This window comes from Bactrocera oleae, chromosome 3 (genome assembly GCF_042242935.1).
Source record: "Bactrocera oleae isolate idBacOlea1 chromosome 3, idBacOlea1, whole genome shotgun sequence".
Taxonomy (NCBI): domain Eukaryota; kingdom Metazoa; phylum Arthropoda; class Insecta; order Diptera; family Tephritidae; genus Bactrocera; species Bactrocera oleae.
Genome location: NC_091537.1, coordinates 76,910,403 through 76,937,192, shown reverse-complemented (window position 1 = coordinate 76,937,192; position 26,790 = coordinate 76,910,403). Strand labels below are relative to the sequence as shown.

At 34.1% G+C, this 26,790-nt stretch overlaps 3 protein-coding genes and 1 long non-coding RNA gene across 10 annotated transcripts in view; 2 read left to right on the top strand and 2 right to left on the bottom strand.

Moving 5' to 3' along the window:
• The window catches only part of Kua (Plasmanylethanolamine desaturase Kua), a 52,412-nt gene extending 35,217 nt beyond the window's left edge, over positions 1–17,195 (bottom strand). For 4 of the 6 annotated variants that reach the window (XR_011395484.1, XM_070106946.1, XM_070106949.1 and 1 more), the window contains exon 1: positions 16,808–17,195. Coding sequence is in view for 3 of the 6 variants with exons in the window: in XM_070106946.1 (XP_069963047.1) it covers positions 16,808–16,813 (6 nt within the window). In the remaining 3 variants the exon portion in view is untranslated. The other 2 variants (XM_070106948.1, XM_070106947.1) reach the window with 2 other exon arrangements.
• bb8 (big bubble 8) lies at positions 742–3,103 on the top strand. Its single transcript, XM_014245351.3, has 5 exons — positions 742–1,333; positions 1,613–1,900; positions 1,972–2,276; positions 2,344–2,730; positions 2,792–3,103. The coding sequence occupies exons 1-5, from the start codon at positions 937–939 to the stop codon at positions 3,014–3,016; spliced, it is 1,602 nt and encodes a 533-aa protein (XP_014100826.2). The 5' UTR covers positions 742–936; the 3' UTR covers positions 3,017–3,103.
• Positions 17,196–18,161: 966 nt separating the features above from the next.
• On the top strand, positions 18,162–19,174 carry LOC106626106 (uncharacterized). Of its 2 annotated transcripts, XR_004979353.2 has the most exons (3): positions 18,162–18,305; positions 18,374–18,455; positions 18,550–19,174. It is a non-coding gene; the product is annotated as an uncharacterized lncRNA (long non-coding RNA). The 2 variants fall into 2 exon arrangements; XR_011395476.1 differs by having other exon boundaries at positions 18,162–18,455.
• Positions 19,152–25,445, bottom strand: ana3 (anastral spindle 3). Its single transcript, XM_014244475.3, has 2 exons — positions 25,283–25,445; positions 19,152–25,228 (listed from the first exon to the last, which is right to left on the bottom strand). Exon 2 carries the CDS (start codon positions 25,209–25,211, stop codon positions 19,278–19,280), a length of 5,934 nt encoding a protein of 1,977 aa, XP_014099950.3. The 5' UTR covers positions 25,212–25,228; positions 25,283–25,445; the 3' UTR covers positions 19,152–19,277.
• Positions 25,446–26,790: the final 1,345 nt, after the last annotated feature.

Genomic DNA, 26,790 nt, shown 5'->3' with positions numbered 1-26,790 from the left:
TGGTTGTATAGGTATTAGGGTAGGTCAAAAAAAAAATCGAATGTGTTTGTTTACGTTTCGTACTCTGAAAAATTGGTTGATAGACACCTCTAAAAAAGGCTTTCCAAGTATGTGCTCTTAATTGTAACGGGATCTTATTATCAGATAGAAAAACTCATATCTCGCTTCCAACTGCTTGAAAAATATCTCGTTTCATAGATTTTGTAGGAAATTTAATATCTGTATAATTTTTCGTTTAAGTTAAGCATTTACGAAATATTCACCGTTAAATATCAATGCCTATCAAAGGAAAAGACAAAAAAAAAAAAAATAAATAAAAGAGAAAAAAGAGACCATTTTGGGAGAGCAGAAAAAAACAAATTTGTCTTAAAATAGTCAAACTTCAACCGTTAATAACTTTTAAACGGTTAGGTTTACGAAAAAACCGTTTTCTACAAAAATTATGTTATCTTTAGATTAGTAGATTTGTGCATTGTTTGTCTACACTTTTGATCTAGAATTGAGAAATCAAATTATACAATTCGATTCCATTAATTGATTCTTAAAACATCGAAAATCGGTGACCACACAATCGCTATACCTCAGAACTTCGCGCTGAATGGACTAACAACTTTAAGGTTTAGTCGTTAAAAATCAGTTAATACTGCCGATGTGTGATAACTTGCTTTCATTCGATGAGAAATAGTAATATATAATATAATTGAATCATGCTTCAGTTCATTTTCATATTTTCATAAGAAATGTTGTTTTGATCGCAGCGAATTAATTTTGTTCGTCAAAGAGAATAGTTTAAAAAAGCTTTACGAAATAAAAATAAAAGCGTATTTTTACAACGAAAAATCAAACCAAAAACCAAATATTAAAAAATATATATCTACTAATATAATAATCAATTTTCATAACAACCATTCCGGGTAGAAGTTGTTTTATGCCAATATGTCGTTCCTACTAAATGCTAAGCTATTGCAATCATCACTATCGAAGACAATATTGAACTGGTCGGAAGTTGGGGCTATTCGCGAAAAGCATGTGATTCCCAAGCATTTGGAAAAAATCCGCAAAGACAAAGATCCACCATTTGCACAGATGGTTGAGTACTATTATCATTCGGCGGCTCAGCTTATGGAGCCGATGATGATAAAGGAACTGGAGAAGTATCCGTACATGAAAAAGGAACAGCGTGAACGACGTGTTTCGGCCATGCTACAATTGATCGGATCAACCACCAATCTATTGGAAGTTACCTTCCCTATAATAAAAAGTGATGGTCGTTACGAGTTAATTACCGGCTATCGAGCACACCATACCAGACACAGATTGCCACTCAAAGGGGGTAAGTTTTATTATATTGCCATCAAAAATAACGAAGATTAAATTAGGCCTACGAAACAGTATATATCGCTTGAAAAGCTCATTTGTTCAAGAAGCTTAGAACTTTCTGGAATATATACATATGTAGATATTCAAATTTATCAGCTTGCCGGAGTCTAATCTTAAGTTATTTTGAATTTTAATGACGAGTAAGAAAAAATTTTTGTTTTTTTCCCTGCAAAAACCTTGGCATGTGAGATCTAGCTTGATTTTTTTAAATGCTTTCATCCGTTCGTTTTAGGTATACGTTACTCCTTGGACGTAGATGCCGATGAGATACGCGCTTTAGCTTATCTGATGGCGTTTAAGACGGCTTGCGTAAATGTACCTTTCGGTGGTTCCAAGGGTGGCATTCGAATCGACCCCAAAAAGTATACTGCACATGAATTACAAACGATTACTCGCCGCTATACAATGGAGCTGTTACGACGAAACATGATAGGACCAGGTATAGATGTACCGGCACCAGATGTGAATACCAGCGAACGAGAGATGAGTTGGTTGGTAGATCAGTATATTAAAACTTTTGGTAACTTTGAATATAAGAAAACTCTTGGTTAGGGATGTAATATCTGTTCTTTTGTTATCTGCCTCCTTTAGGCTACAACGATGTGAATGCTTTGGCCATCACTACTGGTAAGCCAGTAGCAATAGGCGGCATAAATGGCCGTACTGCCGCCACAGGACGTGGTCTCTTTAAGGCAGCTGAATGTTTTATTATGGATCAAGATTGGATGAATTTGTTAGGCTGGAAAACTGGATGGAAAGATAAAACAGTGATCGTGCAAGGTTTTGGTAATGTCGGTTCCTATGCATCTGTTTTCGTAGTAGAAGCTGGTGCCAAACTGATCGGTGTTCAAGAAATCGACGTATCACTTGTAAATGAGAATGGCATAGATCCTAAGGTATGTGGAAGTAGTTGAAAAGTTAATATTTCCATTCTCATAATTTCGATTTTTTCCACTTACACAGGATTTAATGGACTATTATGCAAAAAATAAGAAATCAATCAAGGGCTATACGAAAGCCACTGAAAAAAAGGGAAGTCTGCTAGGTGAAAAATGCGATATACTTATGCCTTGCGCTACACAAAAGGTTCTCACGGCTGAAAATGCAAACAGTGTACAAGCCAAGATGATTTTGGAAGGCGCTAATGGTCCTTCGACGCCGGCTGCCGACGAAATATTACGTAAAAAGAATGTACTCATCATACCGGATATGTATTGTAATGCTGGTGGTGTAACGGTATCTTACTTTGAGTACTTAAAGAATATCAATCATGTTTCTTATGGTAAAATGAACGTGAAACGCGAAAACTCTATAATCAGTGAGATCTTTAACTCCATTAATGAAGGCAACGTAAGTAGTAGATTTTGACCAACATGCAAATAATATAGTTTGCTAATTTTTTTGTTTTTAGGCTAAATTTACGCCGAATAAAAAGTTGGAGCTTATTCGAGACTGTACGAAGGAGGCGGATATTGTAGACGCTGGGCTGCAAACAGTTATGGAGACTGCCGCAGAAGGCATTAAGTACGTGGCCAATGAATACGCTCTGTGCAATGATTTGCGCACGGCAGCTTTCATTTATTCGATTTCCAAGATTTTCCGCGCCTTAGAAGTAACGGGTATTTCGCAGCAGTAATTATTGATTGTTTTTGAAATAATTTGGCGATAGTTTTACAATATATCACATAAAGACTAACGTTTAAATTATCAAACTATTCATAAATAGTGATTTTCATGAAGCTTTATTGCTAAAAACCTAACGATGCCAGTTCAGTTAGCCCGCCCCTTAAGCCGTAAAGAATAAAAGCACTTAAACTTATTTTAAAGCAAGTAAATAAGGCTAAATTCGGCTGTAACCGAGCATTTGATACTCTCACAATTTTAAGAGATCAAAGCCGGGGGTATATTTTCAGGAATTAACGAAGAGCCCACCATAATCTTGGACTTGAAAATTTATGATCCGATTTTTAAGGTAAGAGATGGTACTTTGAATTCAATAGTACACAATTTTGTTCCCTTTGTTTATTGGTGCTTGATTCATACACGTACATATACTGTAAAGTGAAAGCGTGGAATTAGAATTGTGTTGCATGAAAAGTAGGCGTGGTTATATTGTATTCTGATTTCGTCCATTTTCACACTACAATATAATGATATCAGGATAATGTAACGTACCAAATTTAGTTGAAATTGGTACTATATTTTCTGAAATATTAAATTGGCCAGTACCACGTTCATTATCCTATATTTACACTGGTTGTCATGGAATACTTCAGTGCCATCTCAGGGCTAAAATTTATTACTTCAAGCACTCTTCTTTAGAGAGTTATCGTACCTTACGAATTTTCAAAATAAACGTTATATGGGAAGGTCCGATTTCATCAATTTACGTATGAGAAGATGCCAGGAAGGCGTGTCCTCAGCAAGTTTGGACGATTTAGCTTCAATGGCTTGTTAGATATATACTTTAAATATATCAGCGGGGAGAACCAAGCCTACTTTTTAAAAAGTGTTAAGCATCAATAAAATTATAGGTTTGTATCATATCGATATCACCTCAGGGATATATTTTAATTTTTTCGCAAGTCATCGCTCACACAAATGATGGAAGAATGTACAGACAGTCCCGCGGAACTCAACTCATCTCATCCTGATCATTCATATATATATATACTTCTATATCTATTCGATACATTTTAGGTGTTGAGAGACTATAAAAATGTTGCGTAAGAATTCGATATGGATTACTCGAAAAATATTAATGAATTACAATCAAATTTGGTGTCTCGTTAACTTATGTATATTATAAGTCGTAGACTCTTTTAGTTTCATTACTACATTTTGTTCAGTGTCCGAAATATTTAAATTAAGAAGAACCTAATTAAATCGAATAAGACATGTGTAATATTATATTAACTCAACCAAATAAACTAAAAAATTTATATTGGATAATGAGGAAAAGTTATACTAGAGAAACTGGAGTCAATATAATATTAATGGGAGCTTAAACTAAAATCTGAAAAGAGTTCATAAAACATCTCCACCTAATTTCAATAAATATCATACATTTAAACCAACAAGTATACGGTTATAGTCAGATGGAATGTTCCAAATGGTTGGAAATCACTACATCGTATACAAATATTAGGGCTAGAGTAAGATCTGGATTGATTGCAGTTACTTTTGCCATTACTCGTGTATACTTAAGAACATATTACGAAATTTTATTAAAACAACTCACGTACTGACCGGCATATTGGGCATAAAAGCGCGGAGCTACATCCACTTTTTAAAAATGTTCAGCCCACAGGTGACTACTGCGATCCCTTGCACCAATATACAGTTTTGTATTTTAATTGCTTCTTTATTATAGCAATTTATAGGATTTCGATTAATGGCATTTTGTGTGAGGCTGCTGTAGTATAGTTGACGGTATACTTGCCCGGCTACCATATTATGATGTTATACATATACATTATATGTAAGTATATATTTGATATTTCGTTGTTCGCCAATATCGTGGCATATGCTCACATTAGAAACACTATGTATTTGTGCTTTTCTCATATCTTCAAAAGTGAGTGGTACTAAGTCCATTGCATAAATTTTAAACCGATTCCAATGCAAAGATACTGTATTATCTTTCCTGTGTAACGTTTTTCGCTAGACATTTATCGCATGGTTGTTATCTGGTTTTCCTACTTTATCAGGAACCACTAGAGCGAAATGTTTTCACTAAATTCCTACAGTGTTTTGCAACATTTTTCGAGAATGCAAAAAGGTACTTACATAATGCCAACGTTCAATTAGCTTTTCTTAATACCAGGAAGATTTTTGTAATATCCAAAACTCGTCGGATTGCTGGAGCAAGGCACTTATATACAATCCTCTTTATTAAAACCAAAGGTAATATGAAAAAATTCGACAGTGGCAGCAATTTTTCTAAAGAGTCTTGGATAAAATTAGGATGCTGGATAATTCAAAATCAAACAATCTAGGTTCATTAGTTAGATAATGGTATTTCCCAGGTAACGCTGAGACGTTTTTTCAAAATTTAAATTGTTGATTAGCCAAAAATCGGCTAATTTTATATTGTAAAATAATAATCAGGAACAAATTAAATATGAAATGAAACTAATTCTCATTTTCCAACATCACCTCGTTAATTATGTACAGAAATAAGCCGATGTGTTTTGGGGAAAAACAATAAAATTTTGAGCTCTCAGAAATCCGATGTAAAACGTACTTTATGTGGTCAATTTCAAAGTCAATGAAAATTCCCAATTTGTATTGTTTATAAAAAATTCGAGAAAGTAAAAAAAAAGTGAAAAAACTAAGATTTCTTCAAGTATCCGCCATTTTATGATAAAAAAAGTTTTAATTTCGTTAGTTCATACGATAACGACGTTTGTAGTAATCAAGAAAATGACGGTTTCTTTAATTTAATTTAATTTCTATTTCACAAGGACACATAACTTTGTGATATTTTTTTATTTATATATTTTATCTACTCTTGAAATGTTAATAAACAAAATGAATAGTAACAAGTAAGGAAGACCTAAGTTCGGGCGTAACCGAACATTTTATACTCTTGCAATTTGCAAGGAATAAAGTAAATAAATAACTTCAGGTGTTGAGAAAGAATTCAACATTCATTATTCGACTAAATCGTGGATTACAATCAAATTTGTATCTTATTAACTTACATTCATTAAGGTACCTCACATATGTACCCATATACATATATAAAAAATAAAGTGAACTAGATGTTTGAAAATTTAATATTAGTTTTATGGGGGCTAGGGCAAGTTTTCACCCAATTTTATCCATTTTAAGCACAAAGATACATTATTATTAGAGAAACATGCTTTTTTAATTTCAGTAAGATAACATAACGGAAACTCGAAAATTTGTCTATTAGGTATATGGCGACTAAAGGAATTATTGATTCGATTCAATCCATTTTCGGCTTACAGGAATGCTATTATCAGGAAGATTCACCGATATTTTTGATAAAAAGTTCGCATGAGGAACTGGAGTCCACATATTCGGTAGCTAGGGGATTGAATAGTTTTAGTTCAAATTGGACAATTTTTGATCATCTTATTATATTGATTGCTTCATGATTTGTATTGTCACTCGATTTCACACTGCCGATAGAGGTACTGAAAACATTTGTTCTCAGTGAATTTTATTATTATAGCTTTAGCGGTTTAGGAGATATGTTCATTAAACCTATTAGGGGGCGGGACCACACCCACTTAAAAAAATCTAAACTGCAGATTCCTCTCTGTAATACGATGCCTTATACCAAATAACAGTCTTGTATCTTATTGCGGAGCTTAGTTATGGCAATTTATTTGTTTTTGATTAATGGCATTTCGTGGGCGTAGCAGTGGTTCGATTACGCCCATCTGCAATACCAACCGTCTTAAGGTACCAGGAATCATGTGTACCAAGTTTTATAAAGATATCTCAATTTTTACTCAAGTTATAGCTTGCACAGACGGACGGACGGACGGACAAACAGTCACCCGAATTTCAACACGTCTCGTTATCTTGATCATTTATATATATACCTATAACCCTATATCTAACGCGATTAGTTTTAGTTGACACATACAACCGTTAGGTGAACAAAACAATTTTACTCTGTAGCAACATGTTGCAAGAGTATAAAAATTCCAATTGTACCGGCGGCACCCATTTCATTTTAAGACAACTAAGAGACTTTTTTTTTTGGTGCGCCATATTTCGCCAGGTCAAAGACTTTTTAGCCCACGTTGTCAATAGTTTTATTTTAATTTCATTCATTCAGTAAAGTCTAATTCCTACTCCAAGACATAAGTGGTCGATATATATTATTAAATATATTATGTCTAAAATATCCTTTATTTAAAAAATATATTTATTTATAAAACAGCTGCTAGCCGTCTCATACCTTGTTATAATTATGGGAAATGTTCAGATAACGAAAAAAGCGATTTTCATAATAAATACTTGAGAAAGAAGGCATTTGTTAATATGAATGAACATTTTTTCTCATTTTATATGTACTCCCATGAAGGCTTTATGAGGTGCGGAAGTTATTTTGATGTACATATGTATTTATTATTATATGGCACTGCAAAAAGTTGGGACACGTAAGCCAACAAAGTTTTTTGTACAAGTAAAGACCAGAATCCTATTCATTTAATAATAAATTGTAAATAATTACCATATTTGTAACTGTAAATTGTATATTCTAAATTTCAGCTGTGATTAGAAATTATTGTTATACACTCGCAACATGTTGCTACAGAGTATAAAAGTATTGTACACCTATAACGGTTGTTTGTTTCAACTAAGAAAAGAGATATAGCGTAATATAAATCATCAGCGTGACTAGACGAGTTGAAATCCGGGGAATCTTTGTCTGTTCGTCCTTCCGTATGTACATGCTATAAGATATATTGGTGAAACTTGGTACACGTGTTCTTCGATACCACGAAAAGGTTAGTATTAAACATGGAAAAGGACCATTGCCACGCCCATAAAATACCGTTGATCGAAAGCTATAAAGTGCCATATCTAAGATCCAAATTAAGAGAGAAACCTTAGGAATATACAGGCAATCATAGTACAGGAGGGCATTTGTGGCTTAAAACTTTTTAAAAAGTGTGCGGTAACTCTAAGGTAAAACGTCAAACCCATTAAATTTAAACGTTAAGGTTGTACAGAAAGTAACGTTCAGAAGGAAACGTCGGAGACCCTATAAAGTATATATGCCCTCGCCTTAAGCGCGTGAATGAAGTGAGCTTCTCTGCTTTCACATGTACACAACACATCATTCAACTATCGTTGATCAGACTTGATGCGAACACCAATCACAAAGCAGTATACATACTACAGTACCTTTAACAATTAATGGTATGAATCGATTTTTATACTTTCGTAACATGTTGCAACAGAGGGTATAACAGTTTTGTTCACCTTACGGTTTTTGTATCACCCAAAACTAATCGATATAGATATATAGTTATATAAATACATGTATATAAACGATCAGGATGAAGAGACGAATTGAAATCCGGGTGAATGTTTGTCCGTCCGTCCGAGCAAACTGTAACTAAACCGCTAAAGTTATATTAACAAACTTTTAGCACCTCTATCGACAATATGAAAATAGGTGACAACCCCGCCCACTCACCATATAACGGTACAGTCAAAAACTACTAAAAGCGCGATAAATCAAGCACTAAACACGCCAGAGACATTAAATTTTGTCTCTGGGATGGTATGAGAAGACTTAATAGCAGCCGCGTTCAAAATTAGACAGTGGGCGTGACATATATCGGTATAAAACTTTGCGTGAATAATGCGTTTACAATATGCCACCTTGTGAAACTCTCGATAATAGTATGTCTTTGTGTCAAAAATGGGTTGGATCGGAAAATACTTCCTTAAACCTGCTTTAATATACACTTTTCAAGGTATATTTAAGTGAACGTTTATTGAAATTTTTTATTTCGTTGTTTTAGTGGACATCTAAAAAATAGCTCAGTGTGTAAGTTACTTTTTTAAATTAGGAAGAATTTTTTCCTCAAGCACGTGTACTTCTAAGATTTTTTTTAATTTGTGTAATTGGCTCCCAAAACTTTAAAAACATTTTTCTCAAAACGCTATTTACTGAACTGATCGAATTGAAGTTTTCACACGATTAAATATATTTATAATGATCGAAACAAAAATATTTTTGATAGTAATTTTGATTTATTTCCATTCTTAAGTGAAAATTTTTTCTCAAAAAACTATCTTTTTTGGAGAAACCATTACCTGTATTCATCTACAGTGATAATATACTTTTTTGGTTTTTGGATTTGAGGTAATTAAAGGAGAAAAATCCTCCTCGCCGCCAGACACGTTTTTTTCGGAGGTCCTCCTGAAGCTCAGCTACGGGATCAAGGAGATCGAACATTTTTTAAAATCAATCGCCGATTTTTAAAGCACATTAAATTCTGAAAATAGAGATATTGTGTCTAAAATGAAAAACGTTACCCAACCTATATAACTAATATCAAAATTTTCGCACATCCTTCTGTCTTTGCTCCATATGATTGGTATGTGAGGAACCTTTATGAAACCCAGGGAGCATTCTATTAGTATGTGGCATATTAACTGCCCCAACTCCCATATACGGCATATAAAGATTTTCGTTTTTCTAACAAGTTTTATGCCAAATATATCGTTTAGTATGTGAGTTATATATTTAAAAAATTGCTTGAAAACACGTTCGCAAGTATATCTAAACAATTTCCAAATTAATGCAATCAGCTCGACCATCTTTTTCTCTGTCCCCAATATTTCCCATATAATTATTTGCTTTTTTCCACCTGACTTTAAAGGTCGCTTAAAATATGATATTATATTTTAATGAAATTAAATGGACAAGTTTTCTAAAAAAGTATGTGGTTTAGCGCTGAATTAGAATTAAAATGGTCTATACTTTGGTCTAAACCTCAAATCCCTAATATAATGAATTCAGATCCTCTGTTTGACACCTTCCAAATCAACTCAACTACATACATATAATAAATTTAGCCCTTTGGTCAAGTTGATTTCACATACATACATATATCTTGGTTGAGATGTTTTTATTAAAATCTAATCTTCGCGAAATGAAATATTGCAATACAATAAAGTCTAAATTAATGGCCTTCAATATAAGTTATCACTGATGTTCGCGCTACTGTATAAGCTGTAAAAATCTTTTCAAATTTAGACAAATAAAAATGGTTTATATTACACACCGCTATCACATGTTTGTATGTGTACGCATACACTTATGTATATGTTTATTACGCTTAGAAATTTTTTAAAACAAATAAAATGCAAAAATTCATAAATTTTTTTTGGAAAATATTTTTCTTTCACAACGACTGATAGTTTTGCGCTCAATAACAGTAATTTAAAAATCGAGAGTATAGTATTATAGTATTTGCAAAGCTCGTAATTTATTCGCAAAAAATTTGATTTCTTAATAAATTTGTTAAATATCTTAAGATTTCGTGAATTAACTATTATACTATCAGTTTTATGACTCACTGATTAGGCATAATATATTCACATAACGCTAAATTTAGAGATATTTTGAAGCTACTTTAGACTAAAACCATCAACTTTTATTATAACAGTCCTTCAAATTGTTGTATTTTAAGCCGATTTAATTTTTAATCTTACCAATTTAATTTACTGTTAATCCGAATTTCATATATTGCATGCGGCTTAGTTTGTGTCCATTTAATGAAGCGTTCTCTGCGGACACCTTTCTGCCTTTTTTAATGCAAATAAAAAGTTAAACAAGCTTGACACGGCAAGTGTTGATAAGCGACTGAATTTGTGTACATTATTTACGAGTAAATGCCGCATATTTTTAAAACGATAGCAACAATATCATATATTTAGTGTACTCGCATACATACAGATATGTATGTATCTTGCAATTTCACTTGCCATAAATGTCTGTCTGTGTCGCTTATTTAACGGTTTTCTTTATTTTTAATAATCGCTTTTCACTCAATAATTGATTTACTAATAAGAATTATTGATAACACTCTCACATTATTAACTGCCAATGAAATCAAAGCAATTACCAATATTTCCCTGTAGATAATGCTTAATGTTTCTGGTATTCTTGAAGTCGATACCAGCAGACAAGCAAAACCATACTAACACTATCCGCTATGATTAAAGGTGTCAAAGCTTCTCCTTTAAATGCTTTGTTAATAGCACAATGTTAGGCATAGTTAATACATGTGTGCGCACGTGCGTACATACTGGAATACATATGTATGTATTAGGGTGGAACCTTTTTTTCCAAAAATTTTCCTTTTTTATAATTTACAAATTTTCCCTCAAACTAAGCAAAAAAAATTTTTTTTCGCTCCACCTTAGTAGAAGTAGTACTTATACAGAGAGGGCTAGTTAAAAGCAAGTAAAAATTGTAATTTTTAGTATTGAGTTGACAGGTTTATGATGTCATAATTGAATATATGATAACAAATACTATAGAAAATGTTTCCTCTTCATTATTCTTGGTTTTCATCCAAAGCAACTAGGGGCGTATGGAGCTATACAATTTATAGTATCTTATATAATTACGAAGTCGGAACTTCTAAAATAATGAAATAGTATCATTTGTTTACTGCTAATAGCAGTAACCTGTCACTGAGTTGAGTTTCGCTCTCTTTCGTTAGTGTTTGAGAAACACGTATCCAGCAGGAAGTTATATAGTTATAGAAAATCAGTAGCTAACAAACTTCCATATGGCACATCTTTTACTGCCCTTTTTAGGTGTATTCAAACTTTCCCAAGAATTTGTAAAAATAACACAGCTGATTTTTCTTTTTTGAAGTGAGTGCTCTTCTTTAGGTGGAGTTACGTTTTTCAACTTCAAAAAGCCAATATTAGGTAGAGATTTTGTTATGACTTTTATAAGTGAAATCATACCATTGGTTAGCAATATTCATCACGTTAAATCAGTCTACTACATAATATAAAAATTCTCTGGGCTAACTATCTAAGAACGTTTTTTTAAATGAAAGTAAGGTTTAATTTTTTGCAACGCTTCTCCTACATTTGCATCTCAACCTCCTCATTTGATTGAAATATAGGTATTTCTCCAGCGAGCCACTTTTTTAATATTCGGAAAGGAAAAAGTCACCGGAGGCCAAATTTTTGATGGTAGTTAAGGTTAGTACTCTGAAACAAGGAGAAAGATTTTTTTGGTCGTAAAGAGTTTACACCCCACGTAGTAAAAGAGAAAGACTAAGAAAAGAACAGAGAAGAGCATCGCAACCTTTTTGTATATAAACCGTGAGCAAACCTTATAATGATTAATTTACTACTCGATACTACTATATATACAAACACATTTATATTTAACACGAGTAAAGGATCAAAGCTTTCTCAAAATGGACGTCAGAAATGCATCACGGATGAGGAATTTGGTGTAAATAATAATATTTATTCTAAACTCATGTTTGCTTAATGGAAAAACGTGACTATACTATAAATCAAATAAAAATATATACAACATTAATTTGGACATCGAATTTAATACATTCCAAAGCAACAGATTTCCCGCGCTCTTTTTACGAACCGAAATTTCGGTCAATAATGAGAATCCAAAGCAATAAGAGCATACGTACTAAATAAGCTAACATTTCCAAATAAATAAATAATTAGTTATTGAGTTAAGAAAGTGTTTTCACTGCTTTTGAATTATTAATATATCAGCGTATGTGATTATCATATTACTACCACAATTTGGGGTTCTATAACCGTATTTCTAATTATGCATACCCGTATATATATATTTTTAGGAATTTTATATACACATGTATATAGATATGTGTATGTAATTAGTAATTAAATGCAACGTAATATGTTTCTGTGCCTGTTGATTTGTACCCCAAAAAGGAGGGTCTATATGTATTCCACGTCCTTAATGGTCTTTTATAATAACAAACACCACATACAAGTACATATAGGTGTACTCAGATAAACAAGCTTTTGTTTTATGTTGATTAACGTATATAATGTCTGACGAAGCCCTTTTTCAATTTTTCGCTTCAAGTATTATCTTATCAATGCATGAACATGCTTCAAAAAAATGCGACGTTTAACGGTGTCACGGAGTGCTCAAATATAATCATTTTGCAAAATTACAAAACATAACACTGAAATAATGGATATTCTTTAAAGGGTTTTCGAATACTTATTATATTACTATATGTAGTAACGGGTGTTTTTTTTAACCATTTGGTTTTCAACGAGGCAATATTTTTTTCAGAGTTGATCGCTTTGACAGCTATTGTTTGATTTACACAGTTTTTTTGTCATTTCATAATGAACAAACTAACAAAATACCCAAAATAATGGTGCGGTTCGCGCGATGCATCACGCACTGCGTTTAATATTTGGTTGACATAATCAGCCAGTATATTCAATAATTCGAGTAACCATGGATTGCCTTCGCCCCACATTTACTCTGATGGTAATGCGGATACTCAGAAACGTCGTACAGGACGTACCGAAGATGATATTGCTGCTGTGGAGCAGAGTATCGAAGAAGATCCGAATAGGTCCATCCGACATCGCGCGCCACAATTGGAGCTGTGTGCATCCACATTATGGACGATTTTTTGAAAGGATTTTGCATAGCTTACAAAATTCAACTCGTGCAAGAATTGAAGCCAGACGACCATCAACCACGTCGCACGTTGCGTGAATGGGCCAAAAACGAGATGGCCACCGATCCCGATTTTTGCAAGAAAATTTTGTTAAGCGATAAAAGTCACTTTTGGTTGAATGAGTATTTTAATAAACAAAAATGTCGCATTTGAAGTGTTGATAATCCACAAGCCCTTGTTGAGATGCCGTTACATCCTCAAAAAGTCACTGTTTGGTGTGCCCTATGGCCAGAGGAAATCATGAGTCCATATTTCTTCAAAAATATTTAATTTGAAGCTGCCCATATTTTCGTGCCTGAATTGGAATTTGTTGATGCGAACGACCTTTGGTTCAAAAAAGACGACGCTACATACATGCCATACAGCCAAAGAACAAGAAGATTGTGCGATTTAGCACCGCTGAACTATTTTTTGAAGGATATATGAGGTTGATTGTCTACGCAGATAAGCCCGTGACGATTGGCACCGTGGAAGAGAATATTGAGCTACATACGACCCCTATTGCTGTACAAAGTGGTCGAAAATTGAACCGATTATTATTCGAGTCAGCCGCGACGGATCTAAAAACATTTTTAAAACATGATGGCAAACCCTTATCTTTATAATAATGCGGAATACTTGGCCATAACATTAAACTATATAACTTTTACAAATCTACTTCATGGGCAACATGAAAGAACAGCTTGATCGACCTCAAGAGATCAATGCAGCAATGAAAAGAGGAATTCTTCAAGATTTGCAGTAACTACTTAATGAACATCATGTATTGATCATGGTGTTCAAGAGTGCTTTGAAGCACATGCCAAATGATGATTACAAAGTCGTGATCAGAGCAGATAGACGACCATCTGGAACTCACGAACTCACATTTACGCTCCAAAAATAGATGAAGTTGCCATCCTGATTGTGAACAATTGCAAACACGCGATATTGTGCTTACACGTCACGATACTGGGCAACTGCAACAAATATCGGAAACCCATCGTTCGTATGACACGTTGCAAAACCCGCTGATGTTTTGGCAAGGTCAAGATGGATATTAATTTAATACCAAAATGATAAACGGATTGAATGGTACGTATCAATATCTTAGTTCAACATAACCTACATTTTATATTGTTTGGTTTGGACTTACAATAATAGACAAATTCCACTGCTTATTACTAGAAGATGATGAGATAACTTAATTTTCAAAAACATTGAGGTAGTAAGTGGGAAGATAGTTAGTAAAATGTTAAAGTATTAGAAATATTTCTGTAGGGAGATGGCCCTCACCTTTTTACCACTGTGTCCGGTTTTACTCTCGGCAGCCCATATTGACGGTGAAGTAGCTTGGAAGATATCAAATTTCTTCGAAACGAGGGAAGTATCACGTGATTAATCAATTATATTAACTGATCTAAACATAAAACTACATTATCATTTGTTAACTATTGGTTGACATAGATCTTGAGGGTTATAATATAAGTGAAACGGATGAATGGACGAACAGACGATCGAAATTCAATTCATCATGTCATCCCCATACGATCTACGAGATCATCGGAAGTGTTTGGACCACCTCGGTCGCACTCCGCTCGCCAGTGAATGTCAAAGCGTGCCTACGTACATACATCGTCATTTTTGTAAATTTTTATACGCACCTGACCATCCTATACGCGGTTTTAATGCTGATAATGAAAGTACAAAGGAGCGCCTACATCAATAAACAAGTGTGAATAATCTAGTTTTTGATAAATAGCTCTATATTTACCTGATTTGACTTTAGGTCTTTCAAAAAACCGTTATTCCTTACAACCATATGCTCCATGCAACATGGTATCAGAGTTTAGTATAAGTACATAAAATGGCGAATATACAATATATCATATCATATTGTCCAAGAAATAAGGAACAAAATAAATCCAATGTTGTTTAACATAATTCTGCCGGTATGCCACTTTGTTCAGTGGTATCATAGCCTCACCTAAACAAACAGATTATAGGCTCTCAAGATGCGAAGCAGATGCAATATGTAGCATCATGCTTGATTTGTATTCCGAGAAATTCGGTATCATGATTAATATATTGTGACTTTTAATAACTTCTATATTGTGGTATTCTCATAAAAAGACATTTCCACATATTAACACTCCACCCTAATGCATGGTTACAGACATTGATAATTTTTTGCTCGTTTAGAAATACCGCGTTAATAATTATTTGTGTGCAGTCATATTAAAGCTCACGATAAATAGCATAAAGTTACGTTTATCTCTTTCCTGATTATAATTTCTCTGCCAAAAAAAAAACAAAACTCTAACTCATTCATCACTCAAGCATATATGGCGCGTGCTCATGAGCTTGTATGCATTCTTCGCTTGAATGTATTGGAATATTTGTAAGCAAGGGCGTGAATATTAGCACAGCCTACGACATTGACGTAGCTGGCGCCCCTAAATTATGGCATGGTTATTGTTATTTTGAAGTGAGAGCGCAACAGCGAATTGGCTTAACACAGAGTGTAATTGTTATAAATATATTGTACATTTGTATGCATATATTTGTTTATTTGTGAGAAACACTTAAATACACTGAAAGTAATGAAATGGTAATAATATGTAATTGGTTGTACACAGATTTCTTATATATGCATATGTATATACAGATATGTATTGTACTTGTATATATAAATGTAAACACATGGGTTCGAAAACAATTACTACACGTATACTTGTATTAACATATTTTTTGACCACTCAACATAACAATAACGGCATCTGTGCGTTGGCTGGAGATGTCTAGATTATGCCAGTTGACAAACCGGCATTTTTCGATGAAAAGCAGATGAAGTCATTTGCATTGGAGTCGTAAAAATTGCAACAGGAAGCACTAATCTACGCATATAGCGTTAATTCACTTAAGCGCACAGAGGCAATGAGACTGTTGAGTGGACAGACACGCAGACACTCCATTTGTATATATATAATATATATAAACGTAGCTATAACTTTTGTATGAGTGTATAAATTGGTCTATGCTAATAGGCAAACTACGTATGTCCACTATGAGCTGTTGCTGATGCGGCTGACACATTCTTTTCTTCCAGACATAAAGCATGTATGTTTGTAAATATTATATATCTACTTCGTGTATGAGTTTTGTGCAAAACTTTAACTGTTTCATTGAGGTAGTGTCAAAGTAATTGAACTTACCTTCATCAGTCAGGTCACTTGGAGTACAAAACACACGCACTCGCTCACTCAATAAATAATTATATGGACATACCACGACGACGGCGACGATGACGACGACGACGAGTCGCTTATTTTATGGAACACCATATGTCAATTAAATTTTAATCAACCGTATTGATTAATGTATGCTTGTTTGATATACAAAAGTTAAATAGAATGTAATATAATATTTTATATGCATATGTATACATGTATGTATGTAAATCTCGTCAGTCTACGCGAATAGGCAAATAGGTTTGGCAGGACACTTGGGGCTGTCGGGTGCAGTCACCATTTGTCACGAGGGCGCACGTACGGTGACGCACTACGCTAAGCTAACAGCTCTGCTCTATTGCACACTTCAATAACGACTACTCTTCGTACTCGCAATAGCTCTACAGTACGGTAGCTCTTTGTAGAGTAGTAGAATTTGTTAAGGTGTTGTCAACTAAACGTCAGTTTACTCTTTATTAGGTTAGCTCTAAGTAAGTTAGCAATAACTGCCATTATTACGGCCGCAATATTTGGCATAAAGTATACGTAGTGGCGTACTATTACAGAAATTTTTTAACAAATACTAGTTTAACTAAAATTTTATTTTACTAAAACCCGTGGAGTAAATACCGTTAGCTATAGAAAATAAACGCTCTTTAAATATGGACTTAAACTAATAAACACTACTAAGTAGATAATTAATCATCTTCAGACATCTAATTGAAGAAAAAATTTTATATTGACGAATCCCAATGTAAATTTTTTAAAGGAAAAAGTTTATTGCCTTAGAAGATATTATAAGCTTTCTAATCCCAGAACAGTATTCAAGAAACGGTTCAGGACATGTTGTAAAAACAACTTTATTAATACAGTCCACGACAAAAAGCTAGAACTTTATAAATTTTGTTTCTTAATTGGGTTTGGTTTTATTCAAGTGGCTACAAGAGTAACGATTTCAAATCCTTCTCGGAAATACAATAAAATTTGTTCTTTAGCAATAATATCTTATTATTTTATGGTAACATGGGTCATTCGTTGAAAGCCATATAAAACACAGTAAACGATTCCGATCTAATACACGTTGATTTATTACATTTACTTTATAGATTGATAAAGCCAAGACACAATGACATTTAGGCCCGTTACTCTTTCTTAATAGAAGACTTCCATTTGTCTTTGATAAGAGTGCACGATTTATAAAGTTTCACATCAACTTGCATTACATGCTATCTTGAGTTACTCCTAAATATGTAAATGACAACAGAAATGGTATTTTTACACACTACCGTTTGGAATCCGTCTTACAAATATGAAGAACCCTATTGTAGAAATTAATTTACACCAACACCACGTTATGAAAAAACAATGAGTGACACACCTTGTTAAAAAATTAAACATTTATGTTAAAAGTTGTCTGCGATGCTAAGAAGTAAATTCAAATAAATGCGAAACGCGAAATATTAGAGGAGATCGAGTGCGATAAGTAAAATTTATTGAATATTTTTAGAATAGCGGAAAGCATGACTATATCCCGATATTTTTTAACTAAAGCTCATGAAGTATTACATAAATACAGCAAGAAAACATTCTCTTTGATGGACAACTTAAATATAAGTTTTGAAGGAATATAGAGGTAATGTAAACATAAGTTTAGAAAACAAGTAGAGGCCTAATAAACGGCGTTTAAGAAACTATTTCAATTTAATGAATGTATTTCTTTAAATTAGATAAACAAAAAATCCCGGATGATGGGTTTGGTAATTTACGAGGGCAAAACAAGAAGTTGTCACACTGCTCCTTTAGCCCGAACGCCAACATTGACCGTTAAGGCTTTGAATATGTTGATAATGTCGACAGTCTTGGAACCAGCACAAACACTGCAAACAGTGTCTGCCTTGCACCAAACTTATCAAAACGTGATACTTTAGACTGAGAAGATTAAAACACTACTATTACAGATGACGAAGGCAAATAAATTATCTTACATAAATGTGTTTTTGTGATACAAAACATAAGTTCTAAGCACTATCGGATTTTATCAAAATTTGTTGGTGTATTTTTATTCTTTAACGTAATTCAAAGCTGAATGGTTTTTTTTAATTAATTCATAGTGATGTTTTCTGTAATAAATAGAAACAATTTACACGATAAGTATTTCCTCAAAATAAAAATCGTGTTGTAAACGAACGTAATTTAATGGCGACTTTATAATAGTTTATTTTGTGAAACACTGGTTTTAGATCTTAATATATAATCCAGAAAAGACAACTATAAGCTAAAGTCAAATAATGCTGTGTTTTAAAACTATGTTTATAAGTTTAAGCCGCAAGTTCGTTGCAAAAATATAATAAATTTCATTGATGATAAATAACAAAAGAAAAAACATTTGAGATGTACATACATTAATTTAAAAATTTGATCTAAGCTAATTTAAATATTTTAAAATTATAAAAAACTAATTGTTAAAAATATTTAAAATTACATCTAGCACATACGACAAATCTGTAGCGTAGGAGACTTCTGAAAACTTCTTGGAATCAGATTCCTTGAGTGCCTGCAACAGCTGGTGCAACTGCCGCAGATGTTTGGCCAAATTGGTACAGCGTAGCATCGCGACGTACTTAGCTCCACCGGAGGCTAATTTCCAAACACCAACACATGCTATCAATTGTTCTTCGTACGATACATATTTCTGTTTCGCATTTGATGCTGTTGACGAATCCAGTCGTGCGCCGACAATCGCATCAATTGTACAAATAAAATCGTTTGATGTCATCAAAGCCGAACGATTACTACCCAGAAAACACATATTGCGCAATATACGAAGCGTAAGCATGCGTGTAGTGCTGCTGGGAGGAGACCGTAAAATTACATCACAGAGAGCGCGCAAATTGCGCGTATGCGCACCTTCCGGATAGCGTGAAAATAACTCCCAAAACTGCAACCATGAACGCAATATATCCGCTTTAACTTTAGGCGATTTTAAATGAAACGGATGCAGGCTATCGAACATGTCCAACATGTGTGCTTTAATTATGGTGACGCGACCCTCTGCACACGAGCAACAATTCATAACTATACGCAAGCCCGCGCTGATAATCGGAAAACTTTCGACATTGTTCGCTTTCACCTTCGTTGTTTCGGCTACAACCAACTTAATGATTAATTGCAGTAATGAGTGTGTATAACCGGAAAACAGCCCCGCAAACTGCTGACATACGGCAAATGAATGCTCACTATGGTGACAACACACCTGCAGTACCAACTCTTTTAATTCACCCGAGTGTGGCAACCACGGCCACAACTGCATTATGAGTTTAGAGAGTGCTACACTTTGAAGATTATCCGTGAGCGCTGCATCAGCAGCGGCAAACCAATGCAAGTACACGTTCAGCAAAAGTTGAAAATTCTTTACTAATGTCACTTTTTTGTTCTCACCATAACGGCGTACGTAAGTAGTAGCGGAGCATTTGAATTGTTCAAAAAATGTATTAAAAATTTGCGTTATTTTATCGAAGAGTTTCAGATTTTTCGCCGCCAACCGAGCGCTAGCAGAAATACTCAGAAGCACACCTAAAGTTTCACTTACTTGTACTTGTGCTTTGGATGGTGCATTAGTGAATTTGCTCGTCGCTATGGAGTAAAGGTGCTGAAATAGGCGAAATAACTCTATAAAAATAAGAGCAATTGAGGATTTTGTTGCTACTGTTGTCGTCGAGCTGTTACTGCTTACAATTTCATTATCTACTAAATCAACATCGACGTTTGGATCCCCACTGAAATTGTCATCCTCTCTCGGCGTAAGAATTTCATTAAATTTCGCCACTTTTAGCGCGATAATGTCTTTATTATCCGTTATTGCGACATTGCGTTCCAGTGTCGCTAAAATGTTATTTGTTTCATTTTGGTCTTGCATTTTATTCTGAGCTTTGATTAATAATAAACTAAACGCTGCCAAGGAGCAACGTTGCAGGGGTGTATTGAGATTGTCAATAGTAAAAGCGCGCAAGAAATGTCTTACAAGTGATGCCGGCGCTTTGGAAATGTTGTCACATAATTTCTTATAGGCCATATCGTCTTTACATAAAACCAACAGCAGCTGCAAAACATTGACAATCACTGCATCTAATGTATGTGGCTGGTCGAATAATTGATAAAAGTGCTTTAGCCAAACTTGATCACGACACAAAGTGCGCTGCAGTAAAGGGAAATTTGTTGGATAACATGCTCCATATAAGCGGCATATATCGCCGCACATGACATGGTATGCGGGATTCGCATTCGCCGGTGGCATTTTCAGTAATTCATATAATTTAAACATAAAATCACTCTCACACAGCTCTCTAGCGAAATCGGGTTTATTTTCCAGCATTCTTGTGCATATTCTACAAAAACAACTTATCAAACTACAATTAGTTATGCTGATTGGCGAATTATGATCGAAATGTAATGGTAAAGTTTGTTCGAATATGCAAGAACCCCGTATGGCTTCGTTTGCAAACGATAGAAATTTATGTCGTGTAAGTAATTGAAATGCATCCTCTTTTTTCTCAGCTCCACTAAGAAAATTGGTAAATAAACTCGCCGCTAACTGACGTACCACTAAAGTTTCACCGACATCTAAAAAAGTGCACAAACAACATGCCATAAAACCGCCAGGGAGATAGGATAACTCATTTTCTAGAAAGTCAATACCAGTTTTTAATATTGTACTGTTATCAGGCTGGTCATCATAGCGTGAAAAATATGTTAAAATACACCAAGCCAGCGCACGAACTTTTCGGTCACAATGCCCGCATAGACCACTCAAGTACTTAACTGATGATTGGCAGAGCTTAAAATTACGTTGTGGTTCCTCCAACTGTGTATAAAGTCGACAAACAATAGTCAGACAATCAATCTGCCATTGTGATCCGGTTTGCGTAAATGACTTTAATACGAGTGATAATTTTATGAACCGTTTGCAGTATGCCATAAGTTGTCCATCGGCAATGTCAATATCGTAAGTGCTTAGTGAAGCCTGTAGACTCAATAAGCAGCGTATGCGTAGGAAATCACGTTTTTGAAAATGCCGCGTGATCAATTGGAATATCAATTCAAATAAGTTACTATGTAAAATACGCAAATTTTCTTCGTCTCCATTTACAGTTTTGACGGATTCCATTAAACTTCTCAATAAACCACATAATTTGTGATATAAACGAAGTGAAGTATCTTCGTTTTTAAGTAGCGCAATAATAGCATGTTGAAAGTCCGAAATAAAATCCTTTACCAGATAGATACTTATTATAGTTAAAGGCAGATGTACGCAAAATTGACAGAAATCGATCAATTCTTCAAAAAGTTCATAATCCGACTCATTACCCGGCGGTAATTGCAAGTATTTACTAATCATGCCATATAGCTCATCGACAAGTTTGTCGGTCATCAATGCGGTATTAGTTTGTTGATCGCGCAGACTAAGCTGTAATTGCAATGAAATACTCGCATTTATTAGCGACTTATGATCGGTAGCATTTAAAATTGCTCGTAAAAATCGTTGTATGTTATGTTTCGAATTAGTAGCGCTCATTAGGCGCCAATCACGTAATTGCAAATGCAATTCTACATCAAAATCGTAATCCTTTTGCTGTTCCAGGTACTGTTTAGGCGCAGGAATTTGACCGTCAGAAAAGGTGTTTGCTAGTAGATGTCGCATATATAATGTGGCTTCCGATTTATTTCTGAAAACTTTTTCATATCCATAAAGCGCGGTATTGTGTTGTTCAAAGGATTGTAAATCAAAGTTAAGGGGCAATTGTAAATTACTTAACAGGCTGGGTGCCTCAGCCCGCTGGTTGCCCAATACTACAATGAAACTGGAATAAAGTAGCAGAAATAGACAAGCGCAGGCGTCCTGACGTAACTGTATGTCATTTTGATACAGAGCAAGCGCACGTAACAGTAAAATATATATATTTGGCGTATCTGATAATTCGCAACGCAAAGAAGCGTCATATAACAACACTTTACAAAGTATACTGATGGCGGGAATTGCAGAACCGGTATAATCTTCATAAGATGTAACCAATAGTGCATTTTCGAGCGCTTGTAAGATTAAATAGTGAGCACTTTCTTCACAAAATCTAGTTAATGTTTGCCATTGCTGACACATCACATTCAATTGCATTAGTGTTGTTTTGCGTATCACTGGTTCCACATCGGGCATTTCTAACATATTCAACAAATTGTGTAAAGTATCTTTCTCGTAAGAAGCATTAATATCTGTAAATATCCTTTGATATTCACGCGGACTTTTTAAGATACACACATCGTTGGGTATTACATCGCTTATATGTAAAAGATTTGGTACATATTTATCAGCGTCTGGTAGTGTATTCATTATGTAAAGAAGGCGCGCTAAAGCTTCACTGCGTACGTTGGTGTCGTGATGAAACATAAATACAATATTACCTTGCAATACCGTCAAAAAAGGCAGCTGCTTTGCATCTGGATCAAGTAGTTTTTGCAGCAGCACTACAATATTTCGGGATTGTGTACAACACTGTAACAAAGGCAATATTGGTAGAAATAATTCTAATAATTTTAGCCATTGTTCACCCAATAACTGCTGAGATTTTAATATTAGCGTTAATATGTCTTCACTGATTTTGCTTAAGTTTTCATTTTTGTTATCGCCGCATACATAAATCAGATGGAGTAGTAGTTCACTACTCCATGGTACACCTAGTACTTGACATGCTAGCAACTGTCCATGCGTCAAGCCAATACAGTAGCGTTCGCTTTCCATTAAGCATGCAAAGTGCCGTTTTACCGCCATGGAAAGTATTTTGTAAACATGTATCCGCAGTGGTTCATGTTTTAAGCGTATTAAATGAAGTAATAATTCTGTAGCTTTCGACCGTAATTCGGGCTTTTCTAAATATTGTGCGTTGCATTCTATAATCGATTGAAATACATATTCAGTTAATTGTACACTTTTCAAATTTTCTAAAGCCACAAATATATTGGGTTCATGCAATAGTATCAATTCGCTCTTAATAGTTTGTGGATAACGAAGTAATGACACTGCAAATCGAATACAGTTGTCATAATGTTGTAGCTTTTGACATTGATCAAAGGATTTAGAACCAAATTTACGTTTTTCAATATTACGGTAACGGTGCGGGAAATTAACTTTGAAGGTATAATCACATAGAAGAAAGTCTAACATTTTTGATTCGTCCTTCTTCGTTTGTTCGTTGATATTATAAGCTGAAATATCATCCGTTAGACATACAAGTAGAAGATATTTAATTCTTTTCAATGTAAAATGTCCATCTTGCTCAAAGCAAATTTGAAGATTATGTATAGTTGTGTATAGCCTTTGCAGCACACCATTATCAATACTTATTTGTTGAAGGCGAAACAGCTCAAGACAGTCACTAGCGATTTCCATAATATATTGTATTTCTTTACGAAATTCGTGTACTAATATTTCCAAAAGTTGTATACTCTTTGCAAGAACTAGTCGCAAAATAGTACTCACTTTTAATTGTGTATTTCCGGATATAATTGTTACTGCTGTATTTGTTGAATATGCACTTACATTGGAACGCTCTTTTGATCTGGCCAAAAGAAGCTGCAAGTAAACTTTAATTGGCCTTATAACTTTTTCCAATAAACTGCATTTTTCAAAATCATTTAAATTATATAGTTGTAAAAGACGCAAAAATACATGTGGTGCTTGAAGCATATATTCGGCAGGATAGTCTAACATTGTGATTTCTAGATGTAGAAGGGCATTTGACATTTCGCGTTTGTCAACATCTGTATTAGTTAAAAGATCTGCTATAAATCTGAGTGCAGTAAAATCTGCCGGTGTTGGTTTTGACCATGCTGGTTCGTAGTCATTAGCTACAAAATTGCTTAAAAACGTTTCACTTTTAACACTGTCATTTTCATCGGTATCATTAAGTGAAACAGTTTCAAAAACTTCTATAACTTCATCAGTTTCATTTTTCATTCTACTATCGTGGTAGTTGGACAGTATACTCTTTATTTCATCTACCATTTCTGATTCAGTTGGATACTTTTTGACTCGAAGTTTAACTTTATCCATCTCTCGCTTAAAACGATTTATACCAAGTTGTTTTACAGCTTGTTCGTTGTAGCTGGAACTTAAAATTTTTATGAGTAGTTGGAGGACGCGATTTGCTTCACATATTGGTTCATAGCCAAACCAACGGATGAGTTGTTTACACAAGTCTCCTGCTTTGAAATGAATTTTCTCATTATGGTCGAATGCACGATTTAACTTATTCCAAATTTGTTCAAATGTTCGCAACCGTATTTCAGACGATTCGTGAGTAAGCTTTTGTATTGTTAAAGGATCCAGTTGCACAGACATATTAATTGCATCTTCATCTACAAGCACTAGAAGTAATTATCCAAATTCAAATAAAACAAAAAATTTATTACCTAAAATCCACGATTTGAAGGAATAAATTCCAATACAGTTTTCTCTATCTATTTAATTACGAATTGTAGATTTTATAATCAATTTATACTCAATAACAAGTAAGTACTTAAAGCAAGATAATGATTTTTAAAACACTGCTATTTATTTTTGAATCCAATGACAGGGCGCTCTATCAGAGATGAAAAAAGTTTATAGTTTCTTCTAAATAAAAGCTATCGATTTAAAAATATTGAAGGTATATGTCATGGATAAAGGGATGCCCATTGTAGCCAGATCGGACAAAATAAAATTTTTTAGGTTTTTTAATTAAACGTCAAAACCGCCTGAACTTTGATGACCAATTTATATAGAACTATTGCTTCGCTTTATGTCAGTAATTTTATTTGACAGAAAAATATGATGTACGCTTTTGTATGACTACGTTCACATAAAAGGTTTTCGACGCGAAGTCAAGCAAAATGTTGGGCAATTCTAAACTTGTACACTTGCCAAGCAACCATCGCCATTTTTATAAGAGAGAAGCACTAAAATCAAAGCGTTGATTGTGGCATACCTTTTGTTTTCTGCGCTTCGATGTTTCAGTATGAACCCTAAAGCGAGGGAAGTTGTATCAAGGATGAAATGATGCGAAACTCTTTGATTCGAGAGAGAGCTGTCAAAACCCATATTTTTTATAACATTTGTCAATCATGCCACTGTCAAAAGAAAAAGGATTGGGTATTTTAAAAATAGCTTTTGAGTATTTTGCATTTCGTTATATTTTTTAGGTGCCGGTTCCCGAGTAGGCCTATATAACGCATATACATCCCTAAATACGTGTATGAATATTATAAAATTTTTAATACATCATATAACATAAAAAAATATATATTAATAAATAAAATTATAACAAAGAAACAATACAAGTCATAATATAATATCATGGTTTTATGATTAAAGTTTAAATTAGCAAAAAAAAATTTAGTTGCACGTTCCTTGAAATTTCGTTTCGCACTGCTTTTGTTAGCAATTTTTTGCCGGTTTATTTCTGGCCTCCCGCCTTTTTGATATCAGCTGTTCAAAGTTCCCTAATCTTAATAATCAGGGAAAGAAAATAACAGAAAAATTAGGGAAAATGAGAGAGCCTCGCATCATGTCATCCTTGGTTGTATGTGAAAGGACCTTGACAGTTGACTGAGTTCAGGTGGTTTTGACATGTGTTGAGGATAACACATATGCACCTATTCGCTAGCAAAAGTATTTGTTACCTTTAACAGACTGTGATAACCAATGTATGTCATTCTGTTAACCAAAACATAACAAACAAGGTATGCATATAAGAGGTAATTTAGAACGAGACAGCATGAGAACAGCAAATGGCGATGTGTTACTTTTTTCCCACTCTCTGAACAAAAGTAACAAATAGTTATATAAGTGAACAATAACAAGTCGTTAACACATTTGATAACAGATATCCTTCTTGCAGGACTATTACGTACAAATTGTACAATTTACATATAAGAATTAG

Bases quoted from the DNA above. Each gene is read 5' to 3' on its own strand.
- bb8 (XM_014245351.3), top strand. From the start codon at position 937: ATGTCGTTCCTACTAAATGCTAAGCTATTGCAATCATCACTATCGAAG. The intron at 2,277-2,343 runs GTATGTGGAAGT...CCACTTACACAG, and splicing joins AGAATGGCATAGATCCTAAG to GATTTAATGGACTATTATGC. The intron at 2,731-2,791 runs GTAAGTAGTAGA...TTTTGTTTTTAG, and splicing joins ACTCCATTAATGAAGGCAAC to GCTAAATTTACGCCGAATAA.
- ana3 (XM_014244475.3), bottom strand. From the start codon at position 25,211: ATGTCTGTGCAACTGGATCCTTTAACAATACAAAAGCTTACTCACGAA.